The sequence below is a fragment of the Maniola jurtina genome, chromosome 10 (assembly GCF_905333055.1).
Source record: "Maniola jurtina chromosome 10, ilManJurt1.1, whole genome shotgun sequence".
In the NCBI taxonomy this organism is placed as follows: domain Eukaryota; kingdom Metazoa; phylum Arthropoda; class Insecta; order Lepidoptera; family Nymphalidae; genus Maniola; species Maniola jurtina.
In genome coordinates, this window is record NC_060038.1 from 11,614,718 (window position 1) to 11,626,938 (window position 12,221).

At 37.2% G+C, this 12,221-nt stretch overlaps 2 protein-coding genes across 2 annotated transcripts in view; one reads left to right on the forward strand and one right to left on the reverse strand.

The window, feature by feature from the left end:
- Nucleotides 1-129: 129 nt before the first annotated feature.
- Nucleotides 130-3,959, reverse strand: LOC123869225 (translation initiation factor eIF-2B subunit alpha). The gene is made up of 7 exons (XM_045912041.1): nt 3,743-3,959; nt 3,550-3,651; nt 3,149-3,288; nt 2,553-2,669; nt 1,923-2,035; nt 1,237-1,381; nt 130-462 (listed from the first exon to the last, which is right to left on the reverse strand). Exons 1-7 carry the CDS (start codon nt 3,753-3,755, stop codon nt 184-186), a joined length of 909 nt encoding a protein of 302 aa, XP_045767997.1. The 5' UTR covers nt 3,756-3,959; the 3' UTR covers nt 130-183.
- Nucleotides 3,960-4,602: 643 nt separating this feature from the next.
- Nucleotides 4,603-12,221, forward strand: part of LOC123868870 (NADP-dependent malic enzyme-like) — a 30,637-nt gene continuing 23,018 nt past the window's right edge. Inside the window, exon 1 of the mRNA XM_045911525.1 lies at nt 4,603-4,763. Coding sequence (XP_045767481.1) covers nt 4,717-4,763 — 47 coding nt within the window. The 5' untranslated portion in view covers nt 4,603-4,716. The remainder of the gene's footprint in view (nt 4,764-12,221) is intronic.

The following is a 12,221-nucleotide window of genomic DNA, read 5'->3' on the forward strand; positions in this document are numbered from 1 at the left end:
GGTAATATAATAAAAGTAGATGCATTAAAGAGTGACATGTTCCGAAAGGAAAACTCAATTTAAAGAATTAAAAAAAATGTATCTTTTCTTTCCAAAAGCTGAAAATCTGAATGAAAAATATACCCAAAGACATTAAAAATATCATTTATTTAACATAATAATAATAATATACAAAGAAATCAATTACAAATACAATTTTATTAATTCGTCGCTGACAGCGGATGGTGTGAGGATACCCAAGTCGGTGAAAAGGAGGGTAATGTATGCAGGCGGTGTGTAGTCCACTAACGGATGCTGTTTTGACAGATTTCCTGAACTCAGCACGCTGGAGAGAAATTTGAACTCTTTAGGTATATCTCGTTGGTTGAGGGGGTATATTCTAGAGAACTTGAAGCTTTCTGTTAGGACGTAGACCGGTTTCTTGAGTTCTAGCGCCGACATTGCCAGGCTGTATGTGCCAATCTGTGAACAAAAATTTTCAACTTTTTATTTATTTATTTCACATAAAATAACATTTGCCTAATGAAAAAAGAGCTCTGACTGTGAACCGGTGCGGTGAGTGATTTATCGATCATACTTGGTGGCACGAATTGAAGCATGATTCGAGAGCATCTGCTGCCGCGCGATTGGTTAGTCAGTCAATTTCACGTTTTCCATGATGAGAGAACAGTACCTAGTTGCAGAGACCCCCGACCCCTTTCACTGCCATTATCCAAAGCTCAAAAGGCAAAAACAGACCGAAACTTAAATTTTATATAAAACAATATTATGGATTAGAAACATACTCACCATTATGGTTATATGGTTCTATTAGATTATACTTTCAAAATTAATGTTATGTTTCAATTTTTATTTAGCTACTATTTATATGATGCATGTGATTTCGACCGCGTAGATTTAGATTTTTAAAAATCCTGTGATAACTCTGCATGATTTTCCAGGATAAAAAATAGGCTATGCTTCAGGTTTCAAGCTATCTCTATTAATTTTTTTCAAAATCTATTAATTAGATGTGAAAACCCCCACGGCTTTCGCGTAACTCTATCTCTTATGAGAGACAGAGGTAAGAGATAATGAGTTTATGCGATAGAAAGAGAGGCGTTTATACATTTTAGGCCGCAGCAGAGCAAGCTGAATTGAATTGCACTTCATTGCGTTGTGAGTTATGACAAGAGTATTTAGTCTTTACAGAATGATCCTTCTGTACACTATTAAGTATTCCGTGGTACAACTTACCTTGTTGATGATCCCGCCGCTCTCCGTGACGCCCTCAGCGCCCAGCATCACGATGTCCACTTGCTCCATAATATAGCCGACTGCCGCGTCGAGGATGAGCGTCGCCTCAATGCCGGCCGCCACTAGCTCTTTGTGCATACGTTCCCTAAACATTTCAATACAACAGGTTGGATCTCTATTGACTTTAATGCCCAGTGACAAGAACATGTGTTTTTAGGGTTTTGTACCTCAAAAGGAAAAAGAAACTGTTATAGGATCACTCTGTTGTCTGTCTGTCAAGAAACCTATACTATACGGTACTTTCTGTTGATCTAGAATCAAGAAATTTGGCAGGTAGGTTGGGAAACCGTAAAGTGCTTACATCATACAAAAAATTATAAATTGTTATTTTTGTAGGATGGCACAGAACTTTTCGTTTGCGAATTCGACTCGCACTTGACCATTTTATTTAACATCTTTAAAACAAGTGAAATTATGAAATGTATGTTAAATGTGCTTTCAGTGTGATGCTATTTAAATTCAAGGCACTTTTTGGGCAGGCGTGCATAACTGTTTATTGTGATTGCAGTCAAGCCTATTACAAAAAAGAATTGATTTATTTTTTAGTGTTACATTAAGAGTTTGTGCAATACATATTTATTAATTTAATATTACATTTACGTTTTGAAGAATAAATAGTAACCCACCCACTGTTGTCAGGACATGACATTGTGACGAAAACTTCAAACCGTTTATTTGCTTTTGCAGCTTCCAACATAGCTTGTAATACCACTCTTGACCGAGAATGTGTTAGGATTTTCTGTAACAAAAGTCCTGATGTACGGTCAGCCTCACAATTCGAGTAGCAATTTCGGGAAAATATTGCATCAAAAACCTGTAGCACAAATTACCTTTTTCTATAAACACGCCACACACACCTATGCATAACTGTGCCACACAAATACGATCATTAAGGTGCTAAACGAGTTACAGCCTTTGACCACAGCTTTGACTGCACATCACAAAGCAAGAAATCCTCTCACACAAGACTTTACAATTTAGGAATTTGGATAAGAGGAGTGTGTTAGGATTTTCTATAGCAACAAAAGTTACAATGTACACAATGTAAGAATTTGATAAGAGTAAACAATTTGGTAGCTCAAAGTTGTACATGCTATTTCAATTCACATTTATCGACAAGACATACTCAAGGGTGAGACTTGTGACATTTAGAGAACGCAAATCAAAATTCAACTAATAAATTCATTTCATTCCATAATACAGCTAAATACTTGTACATGGAGACATGACAAGTATATTGTTTAAGTTTTACTTACACAACCGTCGCTAATAAAAGGCAGTGCTTGCTTGGCAACCTTCCCCCGAGCTTCCAATAGTGTGTCTAGAAAGATTCGTCCTCGCTGCAACATGATCTGTTCACATTCTTCAAATGACTGAAACGTAAGAAATGCATTATTAATGGGTCTTATGAGTATAAAGGACTTCTAGTGCTGCTAGGTGACCTGCCTGCTCGTTTCTTGCTATTAGTGTCTGTCTGTTTGTTACGTTTTTACTGCCTATTTACTTAACCAATTTTTACTTTTGTCCCGCAGGTTAGTTTCCACGAGATTTTTAAAAATTTTGATTCTAAATCACCACCAATGATATATTATAAAACGCTAAAGTAACCAATGAGACAGTTTATGTATTAGAAATCCTATCTAATTCATTTGTCAGTTTATTTATTTTGGTGTTATTAAAAATCATAGCAAGGGGACCACAAAAGGCAAGAGGTATCAGAGCCACACAAGCAGTAAGAAATGTTCACCAAACATTTTTTAATTACTGGTATATTGGAGAAATACTTACACCTTAGATGTGACATTAGATTTTTTCTAAACCATCATACAATTTTTAGAACAGCAAAAAATACCTTAACATCTAGCTTGGCAAAAGTGATAAACCTCATGAAGAGCTGGCAGCCTGAGGACACGGCTGTGACAGGCTGGTCACAGTGTCTCATGGCATCCACCGCCAACTGTAAATTGAGATCTAGCTCTCGCACTGTTGCAACTGTGGGCGAAATCAACAATATTTCATAAGTAAAAATGTGAGCATGAAGCCAGTCAGGCATATATCAAAAAATGGATGTTGTTATGTAAAAACGATCCAACCCACACAGAGATTGATGTTATACTATACACATTACACATGTACCTATTGAACTTTAGAGTTCAGACTTTAGAAGATCTTAAAACTAACTAAATTTTGCAGGTTCTATTGAACCACAGCATTATTGCATCACATCATTCATTCAACAACAAATTCATTTACCTTTGTAATTTTCTATCACAGTTAGCAATGTTTTTATCGCTGCCACTCCAGCTGAAACGTCTGCTTCTTCCTCAAGGATTTTTAGGAAAATTTCTTGTACTTCTACAAATAAATTAAACAATATCATATGGAGCTAGAATGATTATTATAACATTTATTTTCAAAAACAAAATTAACTTTAGAATAACCTTACCTTCTTTTTTCATGTTGATGTTTTTTGAAACTTACTGAAATTGGCCTATAATGCACTTTTAATTTTTTTCTTTCACATATAAATATTGAATAATTCTCTATTTACCTCAAGAGTGAACAGTGAATAGCAAAGAAATAGCTGCAAAGTGTAAATAATAATTAAAATTGCTGTAATAAAATAGTTCTAAGTTCTAATCTAACCTCCAAAATTCAAGTTTTGACTTTTGACAACGTCATTTGTGACAGCTACGGTCCAAAAACATAATTTTCATGTTTACTGTATCCATATTTAATATATCATATTGGACAAATTACTTAGCAAGTATTTATTTTACAAAAAATAACTAAGAACATAACAATGCAAATTGCAAACATGTTTTTCCTTTTGTTTTATACAAATCTTATTCAAAATTATGTTGACTAGCGACATCTATTGTCGAATAGGAAGAATTGACGTTTATACTTAAAAAAATTAATTTTTTGTTGGACTGAATTATAAATTTTTAAGGCTAAAACCTAAAATTAACAACTTTTGGGAAATAAAGTTTATATAAAACATTAATCACATAATCACTCGTATTAAACTTATTGAACAAAAGCTAAGCTGTTTCGTCAGATTAATTAGCGCCATCTAGTATTACGACACAATATTTCTGAAAAAGATTTTCATGGATGATCGATTTTCCGATCTCCTAGACATTATTTTAGCTAATCAAAATACATTTTTTACAACGTACGTCTTTGTACTATGTCCCTTTAAATAAAATTACAAAGAATCTAGGCGACTAATCGAGCGAATGGAAAATTCACGGTCAGCGATTGTAGGCTTACCTGCGTTATTACCACATTGCACTATTACAGTAATTCGTGATGTTGAAAGGATAAGACGCGTTAACTTTAACTCTATGTTACTTTATTCAAAAATTTCTCTTCAGTGTTTTAAGTTCTAAAGAAACTGTAAGTGAAAAGTCTAAGATGGGAAATTCCGCTTCCCTGAAACTTAACGATAAGAGAAAATGGCAGTAAGTTAACAAAGTTTTTGACAATTATTTTGTTAAAATAAGTACCCTACATCATCCACAAATCATAATGTACAATAATATTATGACATTGTAACATTGACTAACTAAAATAATGTTTTTCTTTGTACCTACTTTAATAAATTAGAAAATAGTTGGGTTACATACCCTACAGACTCCAATTAAGTAATAAGGTAAAATAAAAGTAGGTTGGTATAAAAAAAGATAAGTATTTAAAGAAACTGTAACTGAAAGACGGGCTATCGGTGCAATATTATAACCGGTGCGTATTTGCATACCTACTGCGTACCTACCTACTGCATAGGTACTGCAATTAGGTGAGTACCTTTCCTTAACTTTTATAATGGAGCATTCTTACTGTGATGTATTGTGTTGTGTGTGGAGTGTGGACTGCCTCGTTGGTCCTGGGTTCGATTCTCGTCTCTGGTCAAAACAGTTAGGTAATGGATTTTCCGTTAAGAAATTCACAGTAGCTTGGAGTTACGAAGTTGGCGGTGTTTTATCCGTCTGGCCTGTACCTGATCTCTCTCTGGTCGTGTCGGATTTCCGTCCCATAGGACTATTAGAGGAACGGAATAGAGAGTGAACTTGTGTTTGCGTACAAACTTGTGCACTATAATTTTCTCCCACACAGTTGGTTAAGTATGAAGAGTGGCCATCGCCGTGGCCGAAATTCGGCCGGGAGGACATTATTATTGTATATGTTTAATTGTATAAGCAGGCGCTACTTAGCAGAAATCCATGACATACAAGGGACTAAAAACCTTAATTTGCTATAATCCGTTAAACCAGTGAAATCTGTATGGTGCAACATGCAGCATGCGATATGCACCACCCGCCCTCCCACTGCAGAACATGTAGGAAAAGCCAGCCGCGCGCGTCGAGATGGTTTTGAGATTTATGTGGTGATGGTGATGCGTGGTGGTGATGCATATTGCTTGGTGCAATTGGCTTTTTGTGCATGTTTAGCAATGGGAGGGAGGGCGGCGCATACCGCATGCTGCATGTTGCACCTTAAAGATGTTTCTGGTTTAGCGGATTGTTAGCAATTGAAGCTTTTGGTTCCTTGGACATTATTATTGTTATTGTATTGTATTGTGTCAAAGTTAACTGCAATGTTACGGTGAGCTGCCGGACATAACGTCATAGAATGCGCAAGACTCGCTCGAAAGTAAAAGTGAGGCCGTCAGGTTGTTTGGATTATCAGGGCAACGCGAGCTGCTATTGTGTTCGCGTCAAATAACATCAAACAGAAATTTCCTTTTGCTTTCAATGCATACTGAGTAACAGCCAAGTGGTTAAAACGTCCGCCGCCTATTCGGGAGATCGGGGGTTCGATCCCGGGCACTTTTCTAACTTTTCGGGGTTATGTGCGTAAGCAATTATAATATCACGTGCTTTAGCGATGAAGGAAAACATCGCATCGACGAGGAAACCTGTAGCTTGAGAGTTCTCATAATGTTCTCATCTCAAAGAAGTATGAAGTCTGCTTTATACCTATTAACCATACATGGGTACAATTTACGTGCACGAGGTAGGTACACCTATTATCTGATGTAGATATATGATTCGTCATTTGAACGTTACTAATTGAGGCATTACAATCAAAGCATGGTCGTAACTTTACAAGCTTAAACACACGACTTTATTTCCTTTTTCAAGGTAAGTCGGTACATTACTTATGTATCGATGTATGTTGAGCTGGAATAAAATTAGCCATTGTAAATGAATACACGGATATAAAATCTAGACTAAATAAAAAACACTCTAATTGCTGCCTGCCTTTTTATCGACTGACGAGGTCCCTGTTCCACTGAAGCCGGAGTGGAAACATGTTCATAGACCAACCTGCGGGGACATTAACAAACCCAGTGTTGAATGATAGCCCCGAGCTCATTTGAGATAATTTTTAATCCATTGAAGGTTGTCTACGAAATTTTATTTTAATATCCTTCAGTGAAGCAGCAATTCAGTGTAGAACCAACTAATTTCTCATGAGCTTGGTGGCTACAATTCAGATTTCAGTGTCGAACACTGAATAAGCGAATCATACCGCAGGTTATTGTTAGTGACGTGATAAAAATATCCCTCGCGATTATTTGATTGGTCGAAAACACGTCTCCGCTCTGCCCCGCTTTAGTGAAAACACACCCTAATGGTCAATTTTTCTTGAAACTGGTTTAGATTTTGATGTAAGTTTTCTCTATAACGTAGATCTCCACTAAGCTTTTGAAAATTCCATCCGAGCAATACCTGGGCGGGGCAGCTAGTTGTGTACCTATTGTATTTACGAGTACTTAGTTATTTATGCACGACCGTGTTTTCATTATTATTCGTACCTATTAATTAGTGTTTATGTATTATGTAATAAATAAGTGTAAGACGAGTAATTTGCCTGACTCAGGTCTTCTTTTCCGTGTGTGACTTTACTCTTAGCTATATTGTTAGTTCACTTTCAGATACAATCCATAGATACGAATATTATTTATGCGCAAGTGTGTCCAAATGTCTCTTTGTCTGTTAACATTTCACTGCCCATACCGGAGACAGATAACTTTAGGCTACTTTTTACAAGTGTAAATTAAAAATTTATAACACCCCGACAAGTGAACGCTACAGTAACTAGAAAAGAGCTGATAACTTTCAAAAAACTAAATTTAAATCGATTCATTAGTTTAGGAGCTACGATGCCACAGACAGATACACACGTCAAACTTATAACACCCCTCTTTTCGGGTCGGGGTTTAAAAAGAGTTCAAAGATTATTAGATACAAGTTCAAAATCCACGCACACGAACTCACGGACATCTGAATTCATCTTCCTAATGTATGTGATACTTACAAGCAAAAACTTGAATGACTCAAACGTCCTAAACCATAACAAAAAGCGGCAACTCATGGTGATGAACTAAAGTCAGATTCTGATGATAACATTGCGCGTGTTGCCAGCTGCCTCTCGCTTTCTACGTCAGCAAATTCGATAATCACACTAATATTATAAAGGAGAAAGTTTGTATGTGTGTGTGTGTGTGTGTATGTTTGTTACTTCTTCACGCAAAAACTACTGGACGGATTGGGCTGAAATTTAGAATGGAGATAGATTATACCCTGGATTAGCACATAGGCTACTTTTTATCCCGGAAAATCAAAGAGTTCCCACAGGAATTTTAAAAAACCTACATCCACGCGAACGTAGTCGCGGGTATCAGCTAGTATTACGATAAATTGTAGCTTTCCGAACATAATATGCACTTTCTACACGGCATGTTATTTTATAGGACCAATTTGCGTATAGTTAAAGTTATGCGCTTTCTTTCTTTAAGCTTGCAAATCTCTAAAAACTAAATATCTAGGTACCAGTGATACTTACCTACTTAGGTAAGTACTTATAATCTGCGTCTGTCGGTATCGTATAATCATCAGTAGGTACTATCACCTGTCTTGTTTTTAGGTGTGTGAAGTCTGAGAACTTGTATTTGGTCAGCGTGTTTTTTAACCCCCGACCCAAAAAGAGGGGTGTTATAAGTTTGACGTGTGTATCTGTGTACCTGTGTACATCTGTCTGTGGCATCGTAGCTCCTAAACTAATGAACCAATTTTAATTTAGTTTTTTTTTTGTTTGAAAGGTGGCTTGATAGAGTGGAAATTGTGGATTTGGAAAAAACAAGTGTAAATAAAAAATTTATAACACCCCCGACAAGTGAAGGTTACAGTAACTAGAAAATAGCTGATAACTTTCAAACGGATGAACCGATTTTCTTGGATTATAGCTAAGAACACTCTCGATCAAGCCACCTTTCAAACAAAAAAAAACTAATAAAAACTGGTTCATTAGTTTAGGAGCTACGATGCCACAGACAGATACACAGATACACGGATACACAGATACACACGTCGAGCTTATAACACCCCTCTTTTTGGGTCGGGGGTTAAAAATAGTGACAGGCGGACGGACAGACTGACGAACAGCAGAGCCTTAGTAATAGGGTACTGTTGTTGGCATCCTTCGGGTACGGAACACTACAACTCTCCAAGTCGGTCGGGCCAGATATACCTACCTACCTATTTTCAGCCTGTGCTAGTCAGTGCTAGTATTGTTTTTCGTCATTCCACCGCGACTGTGACGAAACACGACGAAATAAGCAAGTCAGGGTTTACCACCAACCGCATATAACTTACTAATGTTTTACGTCTTTAGCAACTCTGTAGAACGTAAATTCCTACTTGACGTAAGCATCGGTACGGATTAAATTTTTGAGACTATTTTAATACTTAGGTTCAAAGCACATTGCGGCAGAGTCGAAGCGAAGCGACGCGTCTAGTTACAAAGTAAACTGAACTCTATACCCCACCAAACGAGGCGAGTACACATGTTTTAGAATACACATGTATTCTAAAATGTTGTTTCTAGTCTGCAGCAATATGCCTTGAGCCTTATCTTAAAAGCCCTTTTACAAGGCAGGTATGAACGGAATACGTAGTACCTAAATACAATTAATATAATATGATTGGCCTTCAGGCTTCTGATATCATTGCAAGGCAAGCTACCGGATATAGGAAGTATGTTTGAGTGATATTAGTATTTACACAAGTAACACTTTACTTCTAATTAAAAAATACTTATGTAGGTACATAAGGTTTACTCCAATTACTACGTTACTTACTTATTCGGTTTACTTACTCGGTTTTTTCCATCGATGTATTAACTTATTTTAAACTTACCTTTATCTTAAAAATGTACGTACCTAACACACTAGAAAACACTATCTATGGCAAGAAACTCATTGATAGCTAGTAATTAGATGGGAAAAGGAATTTTACTTTTTGGAAAGTTCGCAAAATTAGGAAGCAGTGGTTGGATCTCTGTCAAGATTTTTTTACTATTATAAAATATTTAAAAAAAAAAATACTTTATACCAACAATTACAAAGTAGGTAAGTAAATATTAACTGTGTTAACTAAGTTACTGTGTTATGTCGGAACTTTTCAGGCTAATGTATAGCTCTGTACCTACCGTACATTTTCAGGACTAGAGTTCCAGTACCATTGGCCCAATGCATTCGGCAAGTGCCGGCCAATGTGTAAATATTGTTTCAAATCAAATCAAATTTATTTATTGCGAATATGAATAAACAGTGTAGATGTTTCATAATTATTCTGCCAAGTTCCTCATATATCACTAGGTATAGATACCTACGCGGGAAATGTGCGTCAAGTGGCCTCAGGTGCGATCGCCGAATGCAATTGGGCCAATTTGTATAAGGTAATTTATAATATTTTTAATGTAGGTATATTATCTATGTGAAAACTGATTTTCAATAATTCTTGTCGACATTTATTACACGGTTGATCATAAACTTAACGTCAGTAAAAAATAATAAGTAGCTAATAATAATAACGGGTAAGTATATAAGTAGGTATCTACTCATGCATCTTAGTACGATAGTACGATGTACGAGTAGTACGATAGTTCTAGTCATTTGTAGTAAAAGCGTGCTCCGAGCCTGATAGTGATAACTGATAAGGACCAAATCGTGAGTTTCAGCTAGGTTCGTATATATCATGAGATGCGAAGCTGTTCCTAAACCAATACATAAGATATATAGGTACCTATGTCATGAAATGTTCTCTTATCCGAATGTCATCCAAGGTGGCGACTCTCAGTGGAAATTAGCCAACTAAGCAAGAGAGCACAAGTACGAGAGCAAACTGATGTACCTACTCTCTTTATTCTCACTCTCATAAAGTACGCCAATCTGACACTACCTACTTATAAACCGAAGGAAAACCAGGCGCAGGGCTGACGGCTTTACAGCACGCTGTCCGTGTACGGGGGTGCAACACCGTCAACCTCTTATTTTCAGGCTGCTACTTACCTAGAATCTAGATAACTTTTTGACGTGACAACGTCTTATAATTCGATAGAGCCGGCTGCACGCCGCGCACGAAAAAACATGACTCATGCGGCGTTACCTCGCGAGGTAACGCCGCATGAGTCGGCCTCGCTCTGAGGCGTTCCATGTAAGGCTTGAAGTGCAAGCGAGAGCGCGGAAAGAGCGACAAAGAAGCACAATCGGCCTTTGTTGTCACTTTCAACTATCGTCAGTAAACCGACTTTACAGACAACCAATTTTTTTTTCTGCCCGGCCGGCCCCCTTGAACTCGGGACCTCATATTCCGCTACCGAATCCACTAAACCTAACGGCAGTTAACTTAGATGTCAGAATGTTTCTGCTGAAAGATTTTGTTCAGTCTTCATCATCATCATCATCATCAATCCATCCGCGCCGGATGTATCTATCACTATGGCTCACGGGTCTCTTCTGAAGATGAGAAGGCTTTGGCCATAGTTCACCACGGATTGAGAACATTATGGAGATCAGGTATGCAGGTTTCTTCACGATATTTTCCTTTACCGATAAAGCAAGTGATATTTTTAATCACTTAAAACGCACATAACTCCGAAAAGTAAAAGGTCGAATGCCCGGCATCGAACTCCGACCCCCGAACAGGAGGCCGACGCCATATCGACTATCAGCGCTCATTATAGAGATTACAAAGTAATTATTTATTACAATAAAGTAATAGTTAGGCATGACCATGCTCTTGACTTGATCTTGTCTGTGACATGCGCACGCAGACATCAGTCTACTGATAATAATTTGTACTGGTGATCGTGATTGACAAGGCGCCTTCTGTTTGCTGACTTGTTTAGGTGATTAGAGTGAATTTTTCAGGGTTTCTAAATAATAAGTTATTGTTTTATTGCTTAGGCACTAGCTCCTTTTCCTACTTTTGAGAGTTCGTCCACGTTGCTTACGTTTATTAAAGTTGCCTTGCAATTTCTCACAATCCTTCCTTAGTGCACGTATACCTACTCAAAAAATATTTTCCTGCACATGCCAAATCTCTAAGCTTAAAAATTAATAATGACGGCCAAGTTTTTAGTAAGTAACAAGTGCTGTATAGCTACGGAAGACGTATAAGATATTAAGATTCGCACTTGACCAGATTTGTAAAAAAAAATCTGCCCCTTATTAAAAATGTTTACACATTACTTATAATTATACGCTTTGAATGATTAAAATCCATGTGACTAATTAATTAGGTCGATAAAGTAGTAAAAATGGCTTGCGTAATTTTTTTAAAATTATATCTTCGCTATCTACCAAGTGAGAGCCACGCATCCTTAGTTATGGCACATCGATGGTTATGGCACTTTGGCAATAAGTCGCAGGCGGATCTTGTTCTTTGTTTTTTTTTTAAAGAATATTAGCTATGATGCTAATCATGACTAATACTCCCCTTTCCTCTCCAATTAAGCGTAAAGCTTGTGCCAGGAGTGGGTACGACAATAGTGCAACAGGTGGGGTTTGAACCGCCGACCTTTCGGAATTCAGGCCGCTCCTCAACCGTTGAGCTATCGAGGCTATCTTCTGG